The following is a 25,425-nucleotide window of genomic DNA, read 5'->3' as shown; positions in this document are numbered from 1 at the left end:
AGCTCCTTCTTTAAAAAAAAAAAAAAAAAGAAAAGAAAGAGTCTCACTCTGTCTCCTGTGCTAGAGTGCAGTGGCATGATAATGGATAATGGCTCACTGCAGCCTTAAACTCCAGGCTCAAGCTACCCTCCACCTTAGCCTCTCAAGCAGCTAGGACAACAGGCGTGTGCCACTATGCCTGGCTAATTTTTATTTTATTTTATTATTTTTTATCTTGAAACGTAGTCTCACTCTGTCACCCAGACTGGAGTGGAATGACACAATCTCGGCTCACTGCAACCTCCAGCTCCCGGGTTCAAGCGATTCTCCTGCCTCAGCCTCCTGAGTAGCTGGGACTACAGGTGCGAGCCACCATGCCCAGCTAGTTTTCGTATTTTTAGTAGAGACAGGGTTTCACCATGTTTTGGCCAGGCTGGTCTTGAACTCCTAACTTCATGTGATCTGCCCGCCTCTGCCAAAGTGCTGGGATTACAGGCATGAGCCACCACACCTGGCCTAATTTATATTTTTTGTAGGGACAGAGTCTTGCTATGTTGCCCAGACTGGCTTTGAACTCATGACCTCAAGCAATCCTCCTGCCTCAGCTTCCCAAGGCGCTATTACAGGTGTGAATTACCACGCCTGACCAGAAAAAGCTCTTTTTCTATAGGAGAGCAGGCTGAGTGCTCTCTATATATACCATATGTGTGTGTATAATAGAGAGCACATTTTATATGGTATGCATATGTGATACATATGTATATATACACACACACATATATATGAGAGCATTCGCTCTCGAGGACAAGTTCCTATGTAGTCTTCTCTGCTTAAGACAAGATAATTTTTCATATTAGTGTTAAGCTCCAAAGGAATAATTATTTTTTAACTAGAATTATTTTTTAACTATTTTATACATTTTAATATATAAAAATGTATATTTTTATAACTTGTTAAGACTGTATATTGATTCAGGACAGGCACTGTGGCTTATGCCTGTAATCCCAACACTTTGGGAGGCAGAGATGGGAGGATTGCTTGAGCCCAGAAGTTCAAGACCATCCTGGGCAACATAGCAAAACCCCATCTCTTTAAAAAAGAAAAAAAAATAGTATATATACAGACTTGACTCTTGGTTCTAATTCTCCTTTTTATCTTTTACCCAATTTGATAACAGTTTTTCATGGTGATGTGTATTGTATATGTCCTGTTTGGTGTTCTGTGGCTGGCATGGTCTGCCTGCTACTGGAGAGATCTCCTGAGAATTCAGTTTTGGATTGGTGCTGTCATATTCCTGGGAATGCTTGAGAAAGCTGTCTTCTATGCAGAATTTCAGAATATCCGATACAAAGGAGAATCTGGTAAGTAACCAAAAAATCTTTGCCGGTTTCAGTGGTTGGAAGCTGAGATGTGTGAAAATATTCCTAAGGTCAGCAGTCACTAAATAAGCTTAACTTTTCAATTACTTAATTATTACAGTAACTTAAGCAGAATCACTATGATTCTGACTTCTGTTTTTAATCTTATGAGTTCAGTGATGTAAGAGTAATTTTACTGAAATATGCTCGAAAAAGTCACAACAGTAGTGACCACTTTGGGAATGATTATTAACATCATCAAATCTCAATTTCCATTGATTTCTAAGGCACTATTACCCATCTAAGAAGGTAAACCGTGTCAATTTAATTGTAAAATGTCATTGATTGTAAGACACACCTTGATTTAAAAAACCTCAAAATGTGGTGGGAAAGTACATCTAATTGATAAAATATAGTCATATCAAGAAAATAGGAGGGTGCTTACGGTTTAGTAAGGTGAACTGGTAATGACAGAAGTTGTTTTATACTGTAGTTTTTTGTGATTGCTTCGGTTTTTTTCTTGTCAGACCATTTAATTTAGTCATAATCATTATTGTGAGATAAACTGATAAGATTTCCCCTGGTCCTTGAAAGGTCTTGAAAATAGTAGACCTGAAAATCAGTGAAACTATACATGCCAACAAGTGTGTACACGAGTGTGTTTTATGCTTTTCTATGTGTAGCTGTATTTCACAGTTTTTAAAAATTGGGGTAAGTTGTCTTGATGCTACAAACTCTCCATATAGGGTGAGGTATTCTGTTAAAGTTTTGGTGAATTTGGGGGCAGGTTGGTGAGGCAGCTGAGTTGAGCGTACTCAGATTGCCATACATACACATGAGTAAGATTGTGAGTGGTATCAGCTTGTATATTGTAAAAGCTGCAGAAGAGGTATTCTATTTTAGCAGGACTAATATCAATGCTTACTTTGAAGAGTGTAGAAATCAGCAGTCTAGTATTGGCATCTTGCCTGTTGCCAAACTTAGGTTATGGTGCCATTTCTCCCCTTCTCTTTCATAGTCCAGGGTGCATTGATCCTTGCAGAGCTGCTTTCAGCAGTGAAACGCTCACTGGCTCGAACCCTGGTCATCATAGTCAGTCTGGGATATGGCATCGTCAAGTAAGTATTAACTTCCTGTATGGAAGAGCACATTAAAATGCTGATTAAATTAAAACAGTACTGCGTGTTCCCAATATAGTAGTTCTGAAACAGTTGATAAAAGAAATAATTCTGGTCGGATGCGGTGGCTCACGCCCGTAAGGCCAGCACTTTGGGAGGCCGAGGTGGGCGGATCACGAGGTCAGGAGATCAAGACCATCCTGGCTAACATGGTGAAACCCTGTCTCTACTAAAAATACAAAAAATTAGCTGGGCGTGGTGGCAAGCGTCTGTAGTCCCATCTACTCAGGAGGCTGAGGCAGGAGAATGGCGTGAACCTGGAAGGCAGAGCTTGCAGTGAGCCAAGATTGTACCACTGCACTCCAGCCTGGGCAACAAAGCAAGACTCCGTCTCAAAAATAATAATAATAATAATTCTGAAACAAGAAAGGTATCTGAAATTTTGTAGCCTTGTAAATATTGGGAAAATGTTAGTGTTTCATTTCACTTCCTAGGAGGAGCATCTGCAGGAAAGCTTAGAACAAATAAGATTGAAACACCAGACTTTTATAGTAAACTTACAGTGACTTTATACTTCCAAAATATTTTTTGCAAATTAGATTTTTTATGGGCTTCCAAAATATTTTTTGCAAATTAGATTTTTTATGGGAAACTCATTCTTGCTGTAACTGAAAATATTTTTCTATCCAGAAAATTTTATTTTTATTGAGTGTCTTCTCTAGGCATTCTTCGAGGCATTGTTCCAGGCCCTGGGGATATAGCAAGTAAACAGAAGATTTTGAGCTTACATTTGTGGAGGGAGGGGACAAAGACAAAATTTAAGTGAGTAAAATATTTTAATATGTCAGTGAAAAGTGCAGTGGAGCAGGTAATGCTGGAGCTAGAGCTTGCAGTTGTATATAGGGTGATCAAGGAGGGCTTCACTTAATGACATTTAAGCAGAGACTTCAAGAAGGTGAGGAAGCTATATGTATACCCAAGGGAAGAGATGCTGAGTTGAGATCAGATTCTATATATATTTTGAAGGTGGAACCAGTGGAATTTGCTGATGGATCAGATGTGTGATGTGAAAGAGAATAGGAATTAAGGATGATGCCAACTGTTTTGATCTGATCACATGGCATGGAATTGAAGATTTACTGAGTTCAGGAAGACCTTAGGTGAAATAAGTGTGGAGCAGGGGCAGGATTGGAGTTCAGTTAGGTAACTAAGTAGGGGAAACAAAGGGGAGAGGTTGGGGCAGAGATAAAAGTTTGGGAGTCATGAAGATACAAATGTTATTTAAAGTCATGAGGGCCAGGCATGGTGGTTCATGCCTGTAATCTTAACACTTTGGGAGGCCAAGGCGGGCAGATTGCCTGAGGTCAGGAGTTCAAGACCAGCCTGGACAACACAGTGAAACCCTGTGTCTACTAAAATACAAAAAATTAGCTGGGTGTGGTGGCATGCGCCTATAGTCCCAGCTACTTGGGAGGCTGAGGCAAGAGAATCGCTTGAATCCTGGAGGTGGAGATTGCAGTGAGCCAAGATCACGCCACTACACTCTAGCCTGGGTAACAGAGCGAGACTCTGTCTCCAAAAATAAATAAGTAAATAAAGTCATGAGACTGGATTTGGTCACCAAGTGAGTATATATAGAGAAGAGGTCCAAGGGCTGGGCCCTTGAATATTTAATATTATTTAGAAGTCTGTAAGATGAAGTAGTTAGCAGAAGAAATTGAGGAGTGACCAGTGAGGTGGGTAGAAAACTGAAGAATGTGTTTTAAGGAGGAAGTGATTGTGTCAAGTGATCCTGATAAGTCAAGTGAGAATTGGCCATTGAGTTTACCTACATGAAGGGTCGTAGTGACCATCACAGTAATAGTTTTGGTGAAGTGATAGGTACAAAAGCCCAGTTCGGGAGCGTTCCAGAGAGAATAGGAGGAGAGGAATTGGAATAATTGTATAGATAATTATTTAAAGGAATTGTGCTTTAAGTGGGATTAAGTGATGCTATAGCTATAGCATCACTTTATAGTGCTTAAGTAGGATTAAGGTTAGTTGTTTTAAGTTTGTTTATTCATTTAAAGGAGTTTTGCTTTAAATGGGATTAGAGATATGGGGAATTTTAATTCTTAAAACTTATTTATTTAACAATTATTTGAGTACCTCCTATATGCCAGGAAGTATTCTAGGTTTCCAAGATGAATGGGGAGAAAATTCCCTGCTCATATGGAGTTTTCCCCAATGTATATCAAAAAATATAAGAACAAATATTAGTAAGGCCTATGCAGACATGATTTTAAGACAGCATATCTTAAACTACACTACACTAAGGAATCACCTAAGGATTTTGTTAACATGTGCATTCTGGTTGTGTAGGATTTTGAATCTGAAGGATCTAAAACTTTTTCTCCTTCAAACAGAAGTTCCTCAGAAGACTTTTCATATATTAGGTTTCGAGCTTGCAAATATACTATTTAGTGAACTGTAATGGAATATTTGATTATATTAAGGAATTGTTAGAATTTTTAGATTTGATAGTGGTATTTTGGTGGTATTTTTTAACAGTTTCTTTTGTGGGCTGGGCACAGTGGCTCATGCCTGTAATCCCAGCCCTTGGGGAGGCCAATGCAGGAGAATCACTTGAGCCTAGGAGTTCTAGACCAGCCTGAGCAACACAGTGAGACCTTGTCTCTACAAAACATTAAAAAAAAAAAAAAAAATTAGCCGGGTGTAGTGCAACTTCCCTGTAGTCCTCAGCTACTCAGGAGGCTGAGGTGGGAGGGTTGCTTGAACCCAGGAGTTCACGGCTGCAGTGAGCTGTGACTGGGCCGCTGCACTTCAGCGTGGGCGACAGAGTGAGACCGTTTCTTTAGGAGAAAAAAAGGAAAGGCCCTTTTGTAGCCATTGAAATACCAAAGAAAAATAAAGTCCTTATTTATTAAAAACATACTGAAATATATCAAAGATATACTGTCTAGGATTTGCATCAAGAGAATATGAAAAGGTGAGGCCGGGCGCGGTGGCTCAAGCCTGTAATCCCAGCACTTTGGGAGGCCGAGACGGGCGGATCACGAGGTCAGGAGATCGAGACCATCCTGGCTAACACAGTGAAACCCCGTCTCTACTAAAAAAATACAAAAAACTAGCCGGGCGTAGTGGCGGGCGCCTGTAGTCCCAGCTACTGGGGAGGCTGAGGCAGAAGAATGGCGTAAACCCGGGAGGCGGAGCTTGCAGTGAGCTGAGATCCGGCCACTGCACTCCAGCCTGGGCAACAGAGCGAGACTCCGTCTCAAAAAAAAGAATATGAGAAGGTGGAAAGTGGATGGGGTACGCATGGGACAGAATTGACCATAGGTTGGTGGTTGGACCTCAGTGAAGGGTTTATAAGGGTGCATTATACTACTTATGAATATGCGTCAAAACTCTCTAAGGAAACTTTTTTTAAAATGTGGTAACCAGACACCAAATCTTAAGTTGTAGTGTTCCCTATCTTGTTTTAAAACCATAAGGTCTTAGTTTTTTTCTCTTAGGTGAATCAAGTGTATATTGTTTATTGCTTTAAATTGTTGGTCTATATTAATTAACACAAGTTCCTGTTACTTAGCTTGTTTTGGAATTTGTCCCATATGTACTCAAATATCTCTTTGCTTCCTCTTTAGGCCACGCCTTGGAGTCACTCTTCATAAGGTTGTAGTAGCAGGAGCCCTCTATCTTTTGTTCTCTGGCATGGAAGGGGTCCTCAGAGTTACTGGGGTTAGTACTGCTTAATCTCATTTTCTGTGGTCAGTTCAATTATATTGTTTACATCTTGACAGTGTGAGTCGGAAATGTCTGTGGTCTTCTTTCTGTTTGCTTTAAGTCGCTTTTGGGCTCTGATTCTCAAAATGTATGTATAGTTCATGTTTTCTTTTTAATCTGTTAGAGCTTTGTAAATTTAACGTGTGCCCGGAGTGAATGCTTTTCCACATGTCTCCAATTGGTAGTTGTTTTAGTTCCTCCTCCCAAGCAGTGGACTTGCATTTGTTTTTTTTTCTTTTTCTAATCGATGGAATCCAGACTGAAATTCTTGAATAAATGGCAGACTTTGGAGTCATGCACTTACTAGTTAATCTAATCTAAAGTAACTGTTGTTTCTTAATCAACATTGGAGTTTCAAAAACTTCCTTAAAATGCAGCTGATGAGGCCTGCTGTGTGACTCACACCTGTAATCCCAGCACTCTGGGAGGCTGAGGCGGGCGGATCATGAGGTCAGGAGATCGAGACCATCCTGGCTAACATGGTGAAACCCTGTCTCTACTAAAAAAAAATACAAAAAATTAGCTAGGCGTGGTGGCAGGCGCCCGTAGTCCCAGCTACTTGGGAGGCTGAGGCAGGAGAATGGCGTGAACCCGGGAGGCGGAGCTTGCAGTGAGCAGAGATCATGCTGCTGCACTCCAGCCTGGGCGACAGAGCAAGACTCCATCTCAAAAAAAAATGTAGCTAATGAAGTTTCACATCATTTTTGAGAATTGTATAATTATTCCCTTTGCCAGGGAAGGAAACCAAAGCACTGAGATATAAGTGATAAAGAGATTTATGGCTGGGAGTGGTGGTGGGTGCCTGTAGTCCTGGCTTCTTGGGAGGCTGAGGTGGAAGGACTGATTGAGTTCAGGCTGCAGTGAGCCATGATCATGCCATTACACTCCAGCAACAGAGTGTTACCTCTTCCTTAAAAAAGAGAAGAGAAGAAATTTATGTTACCACTGGATTAATACGAAGAAGTAGGGTTCTCTAGGCCATTTCAATTAATTTTCTTATTTTTTTAAAAAAGTCAGACTCCACAGCAGCCTATTAGATTCAGTATTGCAAATACTATAAACTTGGCTTTGCCCACAAGAAAAGTGGGCTTCATATGTTTTGCAATAAATTGCCTCTTAAATAAAACACTTTGTGGATGCAAATTTGCTTTTCAAATCACACTGTCCTCTGTGTGTAATTTTCTTAGACTTTTAGCAACTTTAACCCTCTGTTAATTTCATTTTCTTTCTTCTGCTGTTGCTGTAGTATTTTTCTTATCCCTTGACTCTGATAGTAAACCTGGCCCTCTCAGCAATTGATGCCTGTGTTATTTTATGGATATCCTTTCAATAATGCCTGTTGATCGTGTAATTAGGGTTATATAAAAAACATACTCTATATAAACTCCTGGAAACATGCAGTATAGTTTTTCAGACAGATAATTGCCTTACATTTTATTTTGGGGTGAGCTCTTATTTGTAAAATCTTGTATTACAGTTTTGGAAATTAATAATTCTTTGTATATGATGCAGCAATATTTTGTAAATATGAGAAAAGTCTTTTCAGATTTGTAGCCAAAATCGCAATGATAGGAAATGATAGGTTAAGGATGGGGCTTATAAACATTAGAATTTTTTTGGAATATGGTAACTTGTTAACATGGATCTTTTTATATGAAAAACTTGTAGTTAGCGGTATGTTTCAAGATTGTAACTGACAATTTATGTGAAATGCTTATAGCCGTATATTCTACGTGATGGTTTATAAGAAAGGAAGAATGATTAGGTGTCAAGTGTTCTTTTTATTTTCTTTATGCAAAAACATTCCGGTGGTTATGTAAACGCAGAATCATGTGGTGGTTCTTCTCTGTGCCTCTCTAGACATCTGTTTTCACCACTTCTTTTTCTTTGTCTGCAGGCCCAGACTGATCTTGCTTCCTTGGCCTTTATCCCCTTGGCTTTCCTAGACACTGCCTTGTGCTGGTGGATATCCTTCTCATTGGCTTGTTTGATGACGGTCCATTTTCTCCCCTTGGAGATGGGTTTCCATTGATCTTTCTGCAAAGAGTTTTTATCAGTTTTGTTGATTATTCCTTAGCGTGGGGAATAGTGCATGCTAAATCTTAACAACTTGAGGGTTCAGGTAAGCAGTTTTCTTGTTTTTATTTTTTTAATTTTAAAAATCAAATTGGAAATTGGTGACTGTGGACCGAGCTCAAGATAAAATCTTTTGGCTGTTTTCTTTTAAATGAGCATTTCATCTTGATTTTGCACTTGTTATTTGTGTACCTAATCATTTAGTGTTAGAATCACTGGCTGTGCTGGTCCTGCTCTGTCTTTTAGTCTCTAGCAATTCTTTAATGCTTTGAAACTTATAAAACGATTTTGATCCTTAAAATTTGATTTCAGGAACTATGTAACGTGCTTTGACTCTTCTGAAACTCTGTGTAGGTTCAGTAGGTTTTAACCCTTATGGAGTGTTTTGTTGCCTCATTCAAAAGCTGACTTGGAATTGTTTGAAGATTTCCACCCTTTAGAATAAGTAATTGATTCATTTACAGGCAAAGTCAACCAGCAGATAGCAAACAAGCTTCTATTTGAGCAATCTTTTTCTCCTGCTCTTTAAAATTAAATTTATTTATTAGGGACTTGGTCTGATGGCTAAAGGATTCAAGTTTTTGGACCTTATCTTATATTGAATTTGTTTTGGTTATTATATATTTGGTCCTATTTGCAATTTTCATTATGACTGACCTGATAGATTGTGACTGTTGAAATACTGTGAATGTAAACAAAATTGTTTTCTGAATTTGAGTGGGTTGCCATATAAGAGTTTTCAAAAGTGTCCTCGGTCTTAATAGCCAAAGCTTTTCTAGATTAGTATCTTTCCAAGTGTTTTGTGAACCTCTACAAGCATTGAGAGAAGAGGGAGGTGAGAATGGATTGTGCAGTAAGATAACCCAATGACTAGATAACAGCTAAGGCTCTGTAAGAGCAGAGCAAATGTCAAATCTCTTATTTTTGTATCTGCTTCTCATTCTGAAAATTGAGCCAGGTGCAGTGGCTCATGCCTGTAATCGCAGCACTTTGGGAGACTGAGGTGGGCAGATTGCTTTAAGCTCAGGAGTTTGAGACCAGCCTGGGCAACATGGCAAAGCCCTATCTCTACAAAAAATACAAAAATTAGTCGACCATGGTGGCTTGCACCTGTAGTCCCAGCTGCTGGGGAGGCTGAAGCAGGAGAATTGCTTGAGCCCTGGAAGCGGAGGTTGCAGTGAGCCAAGATCGCACCACTGCACTCCAGCCTGAGTGACAGAGTGAGACCCTGAGACCCTGTCTCAAAAATAAAAGAAAATTGAACCTGAGAGCAGATACCATTTTTAGTACTCACCAATTCCCCTCCTGTTTTTCTCTGGCAACTTACTACTTGAGAATAATGTTCTGAAAATGGAGAGTCATTGCTTTTGGAAACAAACCGTATGAGCTTCTCAACCAGTTGTAAGGTCCTTTTAATTCAGGATAATGCAGGCAACTGATGGCAAGTTCCTTAAGATGGCATGAGGGGACTGAGTATAGATCTCTGGGATATTACAGGCATGAGTATAATGATGACCCTCAACTAGTTTTGCTGGACAGATGAGAACAGAGCTACCCACCTTAAAGGGAGAGAGAAGATGATGTTAACTCTCTGTCCCTTGCCTATTACTCATGTTCACTTTATCTTCTACCATTTCCCTTTCTATTTATTTTCTTTTTTTGTTTCTCTAGAAAGCCTCTTCCTGTCTTTCTCTTTTTTATATTTTTTCTCTCGTGATTTTGTACATTCTTACTTTATCCTGGTCTATCTTCTCTTTAATGTCTCATTGAAAATGATGACTTTCGGCCAGGTATGGTGGCTCGTGCCTGTAATGCCAGTGCTTTGGGAGGCCAAGGCAGGAGGATCAGTTGAGGCCAGGAGTTTAAGACCAACCTGAGCCACATAGCGAGACCTTATCTGTACAAAAAAAAAATTAAAAATTAGCCAGGCATGGTGGCGCATGCCTGTAGTCCCAGCTGCTTGGGAGGCTGAGGTGGGAGGATTGCTTGAGCCTCAGTGGTGGTCAAGGCTATGGTGAGTCGTGATTGTGCCACTGCACTCTAACCTGGGCTAGACCCTGCCTCACAAAAAAAAGGAAAAGAAAAGAAAATGATGACTTTCTTATTAATCTTGAGGTGTTTGTGAGATTGAGAATAAGAGAGCTATAAGGCCTCTGAGAGATCTATAAGTTTATTAGCATGACCCCAGATCCTCAAAGAAACCTGAAAACTAATTGGCTAGCTTACTGTTTTTTCCTGAATGTTGAATTCCTTGACCTGCAAACACATATTTATTAGCCTGACTCAAACAATGAAGCTATTAAAACTTCGGAGGAACATTGTAAAACTCTCTTTGTATCGGCATTTCACCAACACGCTTATTTTGGCAGTGGCAGGTAAGTCTGGGACTTTCTTCTTGGAGTTCAAATGTGATCTGTTTAGAATGGAGATTCTTAACCTGAAAGGCCATGGGTAGGCATAGAAAGTTTTGTATATTTCACTTGGAAAAGGATTCTTAGCTCTTGTCAAATTCTCAGAAGGATCTATGGTTTTAAAGAAGTTGAGAACCGCCGGGCGCGGTGGCTCAAGCCTGTAATCCCAGCACTTTGGGAGGCCGAGATGGGCGGATCACGAGGTCAGGAGATTGAGACCATCCTGGCTAACACGGTGAAACCCCGTCTCTAATAAAAAAAAAAAAAAAATAGCCGGGCGAGGTGGCAGACGCCTGTAGTCCCAGCTACTCGGGAGGCTGAGGCAGGAGAATGGCATAAACCCGGGAGGCGGAGCTTGCAGTGAGCTGAGATCCGGCCACTGCACTCCAGCCTGGGCGACAGAGCAAGACTCCGTCTCAAAAAAAAAAAAAAAGTTGAGAACCATTTATTTTTTCGTACAGTAGTTGGAAATCAACCTCATATTTCAGCTCTTCATTTATCCCTCTTCTGTTTACATTCTTTCTTGAGGCATTCTTTGTCTTGAGGTTAGTTAGCTTAAGTGCCAGAGAGTGCTCTTTTTAGAAGACATTACCACATGTTTGTTTAGTTTTATTAAGTAGTTGTAGAGTTTTAGATTAGGGTACATTGCTATTATAGTGCTTTTCCATATGTCAGCAAGCCTATGTAAGAAATTGAGATTAGGTGGACTGTAACCAAACTAGGCTAATTTGCCTACCTCGTTACCCTTGTACCAGGAATAGTGAGGTCTGATTTATGATTGGAACTAGCTCTTCTGCTTGCGTTGCAGTCGTTTTATCAGCCATTTTTTTTTTCATCTGACCAGCCAAAGAAAAATTAGCATTACTATACTAGGGATAAAAGGAGAAAAAAATGATGTTGATAATGCTGGAAAGAGCTGTTTCCAATACCTTATTTTCCAACCACGATGGTTACTAATGTAGCAGATGGCAAATAAAATTATTACCAAATTATCCTTTAAATACAGAAAGGATTGGCCAGAGTATGTATCATGAGCCTTGCTGATAGCAGGTATACAGTACATTTGTATTGAATATACTTGTTAAAATAACTCATAGAATTGTGATGTATTTGGTAGTTTGGGGTGTGTGGGATTCCACTTAACCAGAAATGGGGGAATGTAATTGGGGATGTAAACCAGCATTCATACTCTGACCTGGTTTTTCATTTACCGTTAGCATCTATTGTGTTTATCATCTGGACAACCATGAAGTTCAGAATAGTGACATGTCAGTCGGTGAGTTATAAGCACATTTATGAATAATGTACTGTCTTACAAACAACTGATGATGTTGATGACAGTAGTAAGGTTCTTCTGAGTTACATACCTTATACAAAATTAGAGCTAGGTCGCTACTCTGAGGGTTGTAATACTTCCCTCCTCCTAGGTATTCTATACTATCTTGGTGCTTGGTATAGTAGATAGTTTTTTGTTTATCTAACTGTATTCTCCCAGTTTTGGGAGAGAATTTTGTAAGTTATAATTACAGTATGCTACAACCCAGTCTTACTTTAACTAAAAATCTTAACAAGTCCAGAGTACTAAATATTAAGTACCATATGTGTAAATAATACTAACCTGAATAGAAGGCACATCCTTAAGATCTGAGCTCAAAGACTGGGGCCAATAGGATTTCTTTAGAAGCAGCTAAGGCTCTATTTTGTTAAAAATAAATAAAAATTGAGAATGAAAATTATAAAGTATACCAACCTCATGTAACTTTCCCTTACCCTGTATAAAGTAACTTTCTCTTACCCTATATAAAACCCTTTCTTAAAGCTTCTCAGAGGGATGACGAAGCTTTGACAAATACTCTGTTCCGTTGATGCATTTTCTTTAACAACAGTAAGCACTACAAGGGCAAAAACTACATTCATTCACTTTGTTTCCCCACCCTTACCACAGTACTAAGCACATAGCAGGCTCTTAGTAAACATAACTTGAATGAACAAATACGTGATTTTTGTTCTATGCCAAAGGCTCTATGAACAAAGGGTTAAGATAAGGTTTATAAATGCTGTACTTCTCCCCCGTATTGTAGGACTGGCGGGAGCTGTGGGTAGACGACGCCATCTGGCGCTTGCTGTTCTCCATGATCCTCTTTGTCATCATGGTTCTCTGGCGACCATCTGCAAACAACCAAAGGTTCTTGGACTCTTCTGTTTACTCTGCTAACATGAGATGACCATGTCATCAACTAGGGGTGGTGCATTGGGAGACAGTATCAGGGCTGTGTCATATAGTGGAAGGAACACTGGGCCTGGAATCAGAAGAAATGGGTTCCTATCTCAGCTCTCCTCTTAACTTCACGATTTTTGGCATGTGGCCTCTCCACCTCTCTGGCCTTAGTTTCCTTTCTATATAATGAGGGGGAATTCAACCCAGCAACATGAAGTTCCTTTCAGCTCTGACATTTTGTAATAAATACACAGGCATGCTATGGAGATAAATTGCAAGTTTGGTTTCAGACCATCACAATAAAGCAGATACTGAGTCACATGCATTTTTTGTTTTTTCCAGTGCATATCAAAGTTATGTTTACACTATTCTATAGTCTACTATGTATGCAATAGCATTATGTCTAAAAAATATACACACCTTAATTTAAAAACACTTTATTGTTTAAAAAAAAAAAAGAAAGAAAGAAAAAAAATGCTGACACAGGGGCTGGGCGTGCTGGCTCACACCTGTAATTCTAGCACTTTGGGAGGCCGAGGCAGTCGGATCACCTGAGGTCAGGAGTTCGAGATCAGCCTGACAACTGTGGTGGAACCCCGTCTCTACTAAAAATACAGACATTAGCTGGGTGTGGAGGTGGACACCTGTAATGCCAGCTACTTGGGCACCTGAGGCAGGAGAATTGCTTAAACCTGGGAGGCAGAGGTTGCAGTGAGCCGAGATCATGCCACTGCACAGCATAAGTGACAGAGCGAGACTCCATCTCAAAAAAAAAAAAAATGCTGACACACAAAGTGAGCACAGTACTGTTAGGAAATGGCACCAATAGACTTCCTTGACACAGGGTTGCCACAAAATCTGGGAAGCACAATAAAATGAAACACCATAAAACCGAGTATGCCTGTAAGTATTTGTATAGTAAACAAGGGAGATAGATATATAATCTATTGTGTCAACTGGGCATGGTGGCTCATGCCTGTAATCCCAGCACTTTGGGAGGCCAAGGTGGCAAATCACATGAATCCAGGAGTTTCAGACCAGCTTGACCAACATGGCAAAACCCCACCTCTAGTAAAACTACAAAAATTAACCAAGCATGGCATTGCATACCTCTAATCCTAGCTACTCCGGAGGCCGAGGCACAAGAATCACTTGAACCCGGAAGCGGAGGTTGCAGTGAGGCGAGATGGCGCCACTGCTCTCCAGCCTGGGTGACAGAGTGAGACTCTTTCTCAAAGAAAAAAAAAGATATAATTGTGTCACTTATACTGAGTCTCTCCTGTCTAGTGTCTAGAAGGAAAGAAAACTTCTGTAACCAGCAGCCCAGCTCACTTTGTAATGATAGGGTAAAATTAAAACTTACATAACCAGCTTTGAAATTAAAAATCTATGTGTAAATTTGATTTGTACAACTATAGGCAAATTTCAGACATTTAGGAACTGCCTATCTTTATTTTGTGAATATGCCTTTTTTTCCTCTTTTCCCCACTCATTTGCATTTAGACGGTTAAGAGCTTATATTAAACACCCATACCACCAAAGAAGGAAAAGGGTAACATGGTGTAAACGACTAATTTTATAACCAGACTTACCAATGAAAGATTGAGATAGAAAATAGGTGAAATCCTTTTACTCCATGAAAATGACCTTGCTGTTATTTCAAACTATGCACTTTATGTGTGTTTATCAAAAAAAGTCAAAGAATAGAGGAAAATACAGGAGATCTGAAATCACACTATTGAGAAAGAACTTTCACATTCTGGAGACCCTTCATTTATATCTGTCTGTTGATCTACTGGTTACTCACTAGTTATATTTGTATTTAAATATTTTCCCTTCCTCAGTCATTAAAACATTTTTGCATTGCCTTCCCTCTTATTTTTTTTCCCCTTTTCTTTTAAAACATTGCCCCCTTTCTCTGTGACTTCAGTGTTAACTGTATATTATAATGTGTCTTTTCCCTGTTCACTTATGGAATCTTCCATTACTCTTGTAACAATATATTGTGGAGATTCCTTCCAGTGTAACAGGTTTAATTGAACTCATTCATTTTCATGGAGAGCATAAATATGGGACATGTGTAGTACAGTTAAGTTAACATATTCTCTTATTAATGGGCATTTGGGATATTTCCAGTTTGCGGTGTGTCAGGGTCCTCAAGACCATCCTAATGTTCAGCGATTTACTGGAAGGCCGCATGGGACACAGCATACAGTTATGCTTACAGTTAAGGTGTATTACGACAAAATGGTGATAGCAGGTCTATCTGGGGAAATCTGTATTTTCTTTCCTTGTGTTCTCTCTCTCTTCAAGTCAGTTATTTTCCCCAGCAACAAAAATGTAGTAACACATTGTTGCTGTCCAGGAAAGCCCATTGATGTTCAGCACTCAAGATTTTTATTGGAATGTGTTACCTCCTCCCAGCCAAATATGTGACAGTATGCACAGACTACTGCCAACGAGGGAAACTGATTTGAGCGTTCAATGTCCAGAGTTTTTACTGGGGCTCAATCACATACTGTCTCTGTTGCTGACTTTTAGTTTCTAACCCCTCCTGGCAGTCAGGCTGATACCATTTCCTCTGGAGGTTAGAACTGATATGGCATGGCCCAAAACCCCTATCATAAACCATGCTGTTAGACTGTCTGCCAAAGTCCCCAGGCAAATAAAGACAGGACATTTTATGGGTGTAGAGATAACCGCACATTAGTCAATGAAGGTTAATTTCTCACTACACACTGGCACATGGTCAAGAAATACTTAATGAGTGGGCTTGGATTTGCTAGGTTGCAGGATATGTGTATTGTAATTTTTAAAGTATTTCCAGATTATGTTCCCGAAAGAAACCTGAAGGAAATTGCATATTTAATAACAATGGTATTAAAGGGGTTTTTTCTTCTTCCCTCTTTTTATGTCCCATCATTTTATTTAATTTTTGCAGATTTGGTGGATGAGAATTAATAGTTACTTTTTGCATTTAAGGTTGGATCTTTAGCTTATTTTTTATTGGCTTATTGATCATTGTCTCTGTCCATTTTCTGCTGCTATAACAAAATATCACAGACTGTTTATAATGAACAGAGATTTGTTGGCTAGCAGTGTCAGCATCTGGTGAGGGCCTTTTTACTGGGTCGTCACATGACAGAAGGTGGAAGGGCAAAAGGGAGAGCCCACTCCAGAAAACTCTTTATACGACAGCATTAATTCATTCATGAGGGTGGAGCCCTCATGACCTAAATGCTTTCCATTAGGCCCAACTCCCAACACTATCACACTGGGAATTAGGTTTCAACATGAGTTTTGGAGGGGACCAACATTCAGACTGTAACAATCACTTATGTATTGATTTGTAGGAATTTATTTATTTTGAGATGGGGTCTCGCTCTGAAGCCAAGGCTGGAGTGTAGTGGAGCAACCTTGGCTCACTACAACCTCCACCTTCTGGGCTCAAATGATCCTCCCACCTCAGCCTTCCGAGTAGCTGGGACCACAGGTGTGTACCACCACACCAGGCTAATCTTTCTATTTTTTATAGAGATGGGGTTTTGCCATGTGCCCAGGCTTGTTTCGAACCCCTGAGCTCCAACGATCTGCCCACCTTGGCCTCCCAAAATGCTGGGATTATAGGCATGAGCCACCATACCAGGCCCAATTTGTAGGAATTTCTAATATATTTTGTATGCCAATATTTTGTTTGTTCTAAGTATTGCCTGTATTTTCTGCCAGTTAATTATCTTTTGATTTTTTTATGCTGTTTTCAATCATACAAAATCTCAGAAATATGGAGTTAGTTTTTCCCTTCAAGGATTGTACATTTTGCATCTTATTTTGGCAAATTCTTATCTAGCCTAAGGTGAGGTCAAAAAATTATTCTCTAATGACTTTTTAAAAATTTCACAATCAGGCCGGGCACGGCAGCTCATGCCTGTAATCCCAGCACTTTGGGAGGCTGAGGCGGCGGGTGGATAGCCTAAGGTCAGGAGTTTGAGACCAGCCTGACCAACATGATGAAACCTCATCTCTACTAAAAATCACAAAGATTAGCTGGACGTGTTGGTGGGCACCTGTCATCCCAGCTACCTGGGGAGGCTGAGACAGCAGAATCACTTGAACCCAGGAGGCAGAGGTTGCAGTGAGCTGAAATCGTGCCATTGCACTCTAGCCTGGGCAACACAAGGGAAACTTCGTCCAAAAAAAAAAAAAAAAAATCACAAGCAAGATGTTCATGCACCAAGAATTACTTGATTCTAGGCTCTCTAGTCTCTTGTGTTCTGGTCCTGCATCACTAGCACACTGTCTGAATTACCCTAGGCTTCTGATAAATCATGGTATCTGGAGGGCCTGAACCTCTAATCATATTTATAAGTACAGGCTCAGCTGCATACTATCTGGCTCTTTTAAAAATAGCTTTTGGGCTGGGCGCAGTGGCTCACGCCTATAATCCCAACACTTTGGGAGGCCGAAGCGGGAGGATCACCTGAGGTCGGGAGTTCAAGACCAGTCTGACCAACTAGAGAAACCCCGTCTCTACTAAAAATACCAAATTAGTTGGGTGTGATGGCGCATGCCTGTGATCCCAGCTATTTGGGAGACTGAGGCAGGAGAATTGCTTGAACCCAGGAGGGGGAGGTTACAGTGAACTGAGATCGCGCCATTGCACTCAAGCCTGGGCAACAAGAGTGAAACTCCTCAAAAAAAAAAAAAAAAACCTTTGGCCAGGTGTGATGGCTCACACCTGTCATTCCAGCACTTTGGGAGGCCTGGCTGGGAGGATTGCTTGAGCCCAGGAGTTTGAGACCAGCCCTGGCAATATAGCAAGATCCCATTTCTACAAAAAAAAAAAAGTTGTTTTAGGTTAGCTGGGCATGGTAGTGCGTGCCTGTAATCCCAGCTACTAGGGAGGCTGCGTTGGGAGGATCCCTGGAACCTGGGATGTTGAGGCTGCAATGAGCCGTGGTCATACCACTGCACTCCAGCCTGGGCAACAGAGCGAGACCCTGTCTCAAAAAAATTTTTGAAAAGCCTTTGGTGTTAAATTTGTGCCCTTTATTTTAAAATTTTTTTTTATTTTAGATGGGGTCTTGCTGTGTTGCCTAGGCTAGACTCAAACTTCTGGGCTCAAGGGATCCTCCTACCTCAGCCTCCTCAGTAGCTGAGACTAATGGTACATGTCACTACACTCAGCTTTTGGTTTTTAATAAAAAAATTTAGATGTTTAATTCTAGGAAAAGCTATTAAGATTTTGATTGGAACTTAATTGAATTAATGAATTAGGGAGATTATATTTTTTTGACAATTCTTTGACTATGGCATCTCTCCATTTTTTAGTCCTTCAATTAAGTTTTGTAACTTCTGAATTGAATTAATGAATTAGGGAGATTATATTTTTTTGACAATTCTTTGACTATGGCATCTCTCCATTTTTTAGTCCTTCAATTATGTTTTGTAACTTCTGATTTAAATTTTTGTGGCTCTTACGAATGCAACCTTTAAAAATATATACAGCTTTTTCAAATATGTAGGATGCTGTTGCCTCCCCCACCCCCCTGTCTCTCTCTGGCTTTGTCTCCTTTCTTTCTTTTCTTGACGGAGTCTTGCTCTGTCACCCAGGCTGTAGTACAGTGGTGCAGTCTTGGCTCACTGCAAGTTCTGCTCCCTGGGGTCAAGGGATTCTCCTGCTTCAGCCTCCTGAGTAGCTGGGATTACAGGCACCTGCCACCATGCCCAGCTAATTTTTGTACTTTTAGTAGAGGTGGGGATTCACCATGTAGGCCAGGCTGGTCTCAAACTCCTGACCTCAAGTGATCCATCCTCCTCAGCCTCCTAAAGTGCTGGGATTACAGGCGTGAGCCACCATGCCCAGTTTGCTTTTTTAATGTATATCATACCCAGCAACCCTCCTGTTACATTGTTAGTTCTGATAATTTCCACATTTTCTTTTCAGGTAGATTTTTGTCTAAAGTAATCATTACATGCTTCTTTCTTGCCAAATAATCTTCCTGCCTCAATTTTGATTCTTATATTATTAGCTTGGCTAAGCCTTCCTGTATAATATTGAGTAGAGTCAATGACAATGGGCCCTCTCATCTTACTCTGACATTAAATGCTTCTCAAATATCAACTATGATATTTACCATGGAATTTGTTACCCATTAGCAAGTTATAGATGTTCCCTTCTATTCCTAGTTTATTAAGAATTTTTATCATGAAAGGGAGTTTTAAAAGCAAGGTAGAATGAAAATGGTAACAATAAAATGGGAAGTATAGAGTGAGGTCAAAGCTAAAGCATTCAGCTGGGCGCGGTGGCTCATGCCTGTAATCCCAGCACTTTGGGAGACTGAGGCAGGCAAATCATGAGGTCAGGAGATCAAGACCATTCTGGCTAACACGGTGAAATCCTGTCTCTACTAAAAATACAAAAAAATTAGCCAGGTGTGGTGGCAGGCTACTCAGGAAGCTGAGGCAGGAGAATGATGTGAACCCAGGAGGCGGAGCTTGCAGTGAGCCGAGATCATGTCACTGCACTCCAGCCTGGGCAACAGAGCAAGACTCCGTCTCAAATAAATAAATAAATAAATAAAAGCTAAAACATTCTAGGAATTACATGTCTGGGAGCTGCTTTGCTGAATCTCTTGGAGGTTGTTAAGGAAAGGAGGCATCTGAGATATACCAGATCAGACCTTCATCTTCTGAGCTTCCCACTTGTAGGCTGAAATTTTAAATTACCTGGAATAGGCCTGCCTTCTCTTAACTCCCAATTTGAAAGCTGCGATTTTAAATTAGATGAGAATTTACCTAATTCTATTTGATACATATCCTTATGAATGAACATTTGTTGACTGCCTACTAAATGACACAGGTATTGTTCTAAGCACTTTATTTGTAATAACTGACTTTTACAAAACACTCCTATTAGTAGTGTTCTATTATCCCCTTCTTTACAGATGAGGAAACCGGGTACAGAGAGATTAAGTAACTAGTCTAATGTCACAGGCAGTATTCAGCTGAGCCTGCACTCATATATGTGATACTGTCCTGCTTCTCCCTTACTATTATAGGCAATTAAAAGCTTTCTGAAGGGGAAGAAATTTTATTATTAAACTGATTTAATGAGTTACTATAATTGCAGTTTCAATAATTAGTTTTGTAAAATGCAACTGGTATAGCAGTTTTTGAAGTTTTCTAATTTTTTCCTTGTGTTAGGTTTGCCTTTTCACCATTGTCTGAGGAAGAGGAGGAAGATGAACAAAAGGAACCTATGCTGAAAGAAAGCTTTGGTAGTCATAAAATTCACCTCTTATTAGTACTTTAAATGTTCTTTTTCTATAAGTACATTGTTTATCATTTTGTAACTATGTTGTTCGTATATTTGGTATGGGATGAAGTTAGGGTAAAGAAAATAAGGTTGTGAATCTTAAGATGAAGCCATGGTAAATTCAGTAAGTAATTGCACATTAAGTATCCATTTTACTTGCTAGAAGTGAGCTAAAAATTTTGCTTTGAACTTCCCAGCGTACATGTAAAGATGGAGAAACATCTGTGTTGTATACTTCACAAGTATTAGAAAGCTTAAACTAACCTTGGGGCTTTTAATTTAAAAAAAGAAAAAAAAAGTTCTGAATCCATTTTGCCATCATTGTCAGTCTGTTCACAAAGTTAACCAGTGTACATTTGTTTTCTTCTACAGAGGGAATGAAAATGAGAAGTACCAAACAAGAGCCCAATGGAAATAGTAAAGTTAACAAAGCAGTAAGTATGACTTTTCCATTTGTCTTTGTTCTTTGCCCCATCTTCCAACCCTCAGTAGAACTACTAGAAGAAAACAGGAGGCAAGTTCGTGACATTGGTCTTGGCAATGATTTTTTTTGTATATGACCCCAAAAGCACAGGGAACAAAGCAAAAATAGAGAAATGAGAGTACATCAAACTATAAAGCTTCTGCACAGCAAAGGAAACAGTTAACAAAGTGAAAAGGCAACCTACAGAATGGGAGAAAACATTTGCAAACATTGCATCTGTTAAGGGGTTAATATCCAATTTATATAAGGAACTCAGTAGCAAGAAAACGAATAGCCCAGTTTAAAAATGGGCAGTGAACCTGAATATACATTTCTTAACATAAGACCTACAAATGGCCAACAAGTATGTGAAAAAATTTTCGTCATTACTAATCCTCAGGGAAATGCAAATGAAAACTACAGTGAGATAATACCTCACACCTGTTTGAATGGCATTTATCAAATGAAGAAATAACAAGTGTTGGCAAGGACATGGGAAAAAGGGAACCCTTGCACACTGTTGATAGGAATGTGAGGTAGTATAGCCATTATGGAAAATAGTATGGAGGTTCCTCAAAATTAAAAATAGAACTACCTTATGATCCAGCATTCATATCACTGGATATATACCAAAACGAAATGAAATCAGTATGTCAAAGAGATACTTGCACTGTCGTGTTCATTGCAGCATTAATCACAGTAGCCAAGATACAGAATCAACCTGCATGTCCATCAATAGATGAATGGATAAGGAAAATGCGTATTTCAATATACAGTGGAATACTATTTAGACTCAGAAGGAAATCTTGTCATTTGCAACAGTGTGAAGAAGCCTGGAAGATATTATGTGAAATAAAATAAGCCAGGCACAGAAAGACAAATGCCACATGATCTCACTTACGTCGAATCTAAAAAAGTTGAATTCCTAGAAGCAGAGGGTTGAGTGGTGGTTACCAGGGGCTGTGGGAGAACTGGGGAGATGTTGGTCAAAGGGATTTTTTAAAATGTTTTTGGCCGGGCACGGTGGCTCACGCCTGTAATCCCAGCACTTGGGGAGGCCGAGGCGGGCGGATCACAAGGTCAGGAGATCGAGACTACAGTGAAACCCCATCTCTACTAAAAATACAAAAAACTAGCCGGGCGCTGCAGCGGGCGCCTGTAGTCCCAGCTACTCGGGAGGCTGAGGCAGGAGAATGGCATGAACCCGGGAGGCGGAGCTTGCAGTGAGCCAAGATTGTGCCACTGCACTCCAGCCAGGGCGACAGAGCGAGACTCTGTCTCAAAAAAAAAAAGTTTTTAAAAATTAAAATATTTGACTTTTCTGTCAGCAGTCCCATTTGTGAATGTACTGCTACAGAATTACGAAAGACAAGATTTAAGACCTTTATGTCCTTACTTGAGATGTATTATGTGGTGCATTTTAGTAACGAATGGTATTTGTATGTTCCCAGCAGGAAGATGATTTGAAGTGGGTAGAAGAGAATGTTCCTTCTTCTGTGACAGATGTGTAAGTTTTTGAATGATTACGACAAGAATCCTATTTCAAAGTTAGTACTACTTTGTTGTTATTTTAAATGAGCAAGTTATGCTCATGAAAATACAAGATACTGAAAAATAAAAGAATAGGAATAATCTGCAAACAAAATTAATTGGGTTTATTCATTCAGATGACATTTCTGCTTAGAAAGATTTAGCTATGTAGTAGATCTTAAAATGAATGGGATACTCCTTTTGAAATTTTTTAGTTCCTTTCCAGGGCTATAATTTTAATGAAACATTGGTCCTGTCGCATTGCAAAATACGTTTTTTTTCTGTACAATTGCTGTAACTGTTGCTTATTGTATTTGCTGTTTATTTTCCCTACAAGGGCCATTAATAAAATTCGAATCTTAGATAATTATAAAAAAGCTTTAAATTGCATTATTCCAATGTCTTTTATGAACCATTTGTGGCTTTATTTTACATTGTTCAATTCAGTATTTCTCTCTCTCTGCAGAGCACTTCCAGCCCTTCTGGATTCAGATGAGGTTGGTACTCAATACACATGCATAAATTGTGTATATGGTGACTAAATAGAAAGTCATGAAAGTCATGAATCGTCTGTTCGTGGAGATTCTCTTTATTTGACTCAGTAGTGGCCTGAAAACTGTAGTTTATGTAGTTGAAAAGGATAAGAATAGAAATACTAATAGAGTTCAAACATTCAAGAATCTTTCCTTTCTTTGCATCTGTCTATGCATGTTTCACTTTTCAAAGTTACACGGTCAGACTTGAGAATGTTTTTGTTTAAATTGGATAGTAAGTACAGTACTCTCCACCATCTAGTTATTTTGTCTGTAAGAAATGCAAATTTAACCCTAATCTAATATTGGCAAAAATTAATAATAAGGAAAAATATTGAGAAAGGAATATAGTAGACCAAAACAAAATCTAAATTGTTACCTACTATTTAATAATATTTATGTCACTACCTTCTTCAGATAGTAAGGATTATAATTAGTACCCTTAATATTTATGTTTTTAATCTTTTACTTTGCCTCCATACAGTTAATCTAGAAGGCTTCACATGAAGTCTTATGTTAGGATTGTGGGCCAGGTATAGTGGCTCATGCCTGTAATCCCAGCACTTTGGGAGGTGGAGGCAGGAGGATCACTTCAGGTCAGGAGCTTGACACCAGCCTGGGCGATGTGGTGAAACCCCATCTCTACAAAACATACAAAAATTAGCCGGAGATGGTGGCATACACCTGTAGTCCCAGCTACTTGGGAGGTGAAGTGGGAGGATCACTTGAGCCCTGGAGGCAGAGGTTGCAGTGAGCTGAGATCATGCCACTCCAGCCTGGGCAAAAGAGTGAGACCCCATCTCAAAGAAAAAAAAAAGAAAAAAGAATTATGGCCTGAGTTCATGGAAACTAGTTCTGGACATGTTCTAATATTGGGTCATTATAGAGTTTTTGTTTGTTTGTTTTTGTTTTTTTTTTTCAGGAAGCCTTTTGGAAGCATCTTGTCTGATTCTGATTCATTGTGTTAAATTGGCTGCTAAAAATGATTTGTTCATTTCTCACTGACATGATATTTGACACAGCATGTACAGTATCAAATTCCTTAGCTGTTCTATGCATTGAAATAATTGAGAACTCTACCATTCAGATTTGAACCTATCTGCCAAACACTTTGCTTTCTGCGGTATATTCTGCTGTTCCCACATCTCCCTCTTGAGGTCTTCCTCTGCTAATTATTTGCCTTTAGGGCTTCCCTTTGACTTCAGCTCTCTATGAGCTGCTATAAGCAGAGAAGGCTGATTAAGTGAAACCTGATTGTGCCCTTCATGGGAATGCAAGTTTGCTGTAGTAATTTGGTGGCACTGAGTTCAGCCATGTGTGCATATTTTCCTCTGTGAAAACACTGTCCAAGAGTTTGCAAGTATACATAAGGCTTTTTTGTGGCAAGAAAACATAATGATATCTACCCTCTTAACAATTCCTTTAGTGTACATTACAGTATTGTTACGTATAAGCACAATGTTGTACAGCAGATCTCTAGAACATTTTCATCTCATTTAACTGAAATTTTATGCCTGTTGAATAGCACCCCTTCCTTTCTCCCTCCCTCAGCCCCTGGCATCCACCATTCTACTTTCTGTCTTTGAGTTCTATTTTAGATAACTCATAGAAGTGGAATCATGCAGTATTTGTCCTCCTGTGGCTTGCTTATTTCACTTAGCATAATGTCTTCAAGATTTATCTAAGTTGTAGCACATGTCAGAATTTCCTTCCTTTTTAAGGCTGACAGGTGTTCCATTGTATATAGGTAACATGTTATCTTCATCCATTTATCTGTCAGTGGACACTTGGGTTATTTCCATACCTTGGCTATTGTGAATAATGTTGCAGTGAACATGGGAGTGCACATGTCTCTTTGAGATCCTGCTTCTTTTAGGTATATATGCAGAAGTGGGATTACTGGATTATATGGTAGTTGTTTTTTTTTAATTTTTTGAGCAGCTTTCATACTGTTTTCCATAGTGATTGCACCATTTTACATTTCCACCAGCGAGGCACAGGGGTTCCAGTTTCTTTCTTCGCCAACATTTGTTTTTTGTTTTTTGATAATGGCCATCCTAACAGGTGTGAGGTGACACCTTGTGGTTTTGGTTTGTATTTCTCTGATGATTAGTGATGATGAGCATTTTTTAATATACCTGTCAGCCATTTGGAAGCCCTCTTTTGAGAAATGTCTCTTCAGTCCCTGTCCCAGTTTTTAATCAGGTTAGTTGATTTTTTTTGCTGTTGAATTGTAGGGGTTTCTTATATATTTTGGATATTAATCCTTATCAGAAACAGTCCTATGCCACATTTCAGTCAGCAACAGACCACATATATGACAGTGGTCTCATAAAATAATACTGTATTTTTACTGTACCTTTTCAATGTTTGGATATCTTTAGGTACCCAAATACTTACCATTATATTCCAGTTGCCTTTGGTATTCAGTACAGTAACATGCTGTATAGGTTTTTAGCCTAGAGCAATAGGTTTATACCATATAGCCAAGGTACGTAGTAGGCTATATAACATCTAGATTTGTGTAAGTATATTCTGTGAAGTTCACACAACTATGAAATTGCCTAATGACACACTTCTTAGAATGTATCCCTGTCATTAAGTGATACATGACTGTATGTGGTATGCAAATATTGTCTCC

General features: G+C 39.4%; 1 protein-coding gene across 1 annotated transcript in view; it reads left to right on the top strand.

Annotated features, from left to right (window-relative positions):
• TMEM87A (transmembrane protein 87A) overlaps window positions 1-25,425 on the top strand; it is a 72,937-nt gene that overhangs the window by 42,938 nt on the left and 4,574 nt on the right. Inside the window, exons 9-19 of the mRNA XM_011941199.1 lie at window positions 1,157-1,340; window positions 2,356-2,455; window positions 6,100-6,193; window positions 8,136-8,204; window positions 10,581-10,689; window positions 11,943-12,001; window positions 12,807-12,910; window positions 20,147-20,220; window positions 20,631-20,692; window positions 22,173-22,228; window positions 22,718-22,748. Coding sequence (XP_011796589.1) covers window positions 1,157-1,340; window positions 2,356-2,455; window positions 6,100-6,193; window positions 8,136-8,204; window positions 10,581-10,689; window positions 11,943-12,001; window positions 12,807-12,910; window positions 20,147-20,220; window positions 20,631-20,692; window positions 22,173-22,228; window positions 22,718-22,748 — 942 coding nt within the window. The remainder of the gene's footprint in view (window positions 1-1,156; window positions 1,341-2,355; window positions 2,456-6,099; window positions 6,194-8,135; window positions 8,205-10,580; window positions 10,690-11,942; window positions 12,002-12,806; window positions 12,911-20,146; window positions 20,221-20,630; window positions 20,693-22,172; window positions 22,229-22,717; window positions 22,749-25,425) is intronic.

This window comes from Colobus angolensis, unplaced genomic scaffold (assembly GCF_000951035.1).
Source record: "Colobus angolensis palliatus isolate OR3802 unplaced genomic scaffold, Cang.pa_1.0 Scaffold199, whole genome shotgun sequence".
Classification (NCBI taxonomy): domain Eukaryota; kingdom Metazoa; phylum Chordata; class Mammalia; order Primates; family Cercopithecidae; genus Colobus; species Colobus angolensis.
Note: the sequence above shows the minus strand (reverse complement) of the source record. Positions and strands in the feature narration are given on the sequence as shown.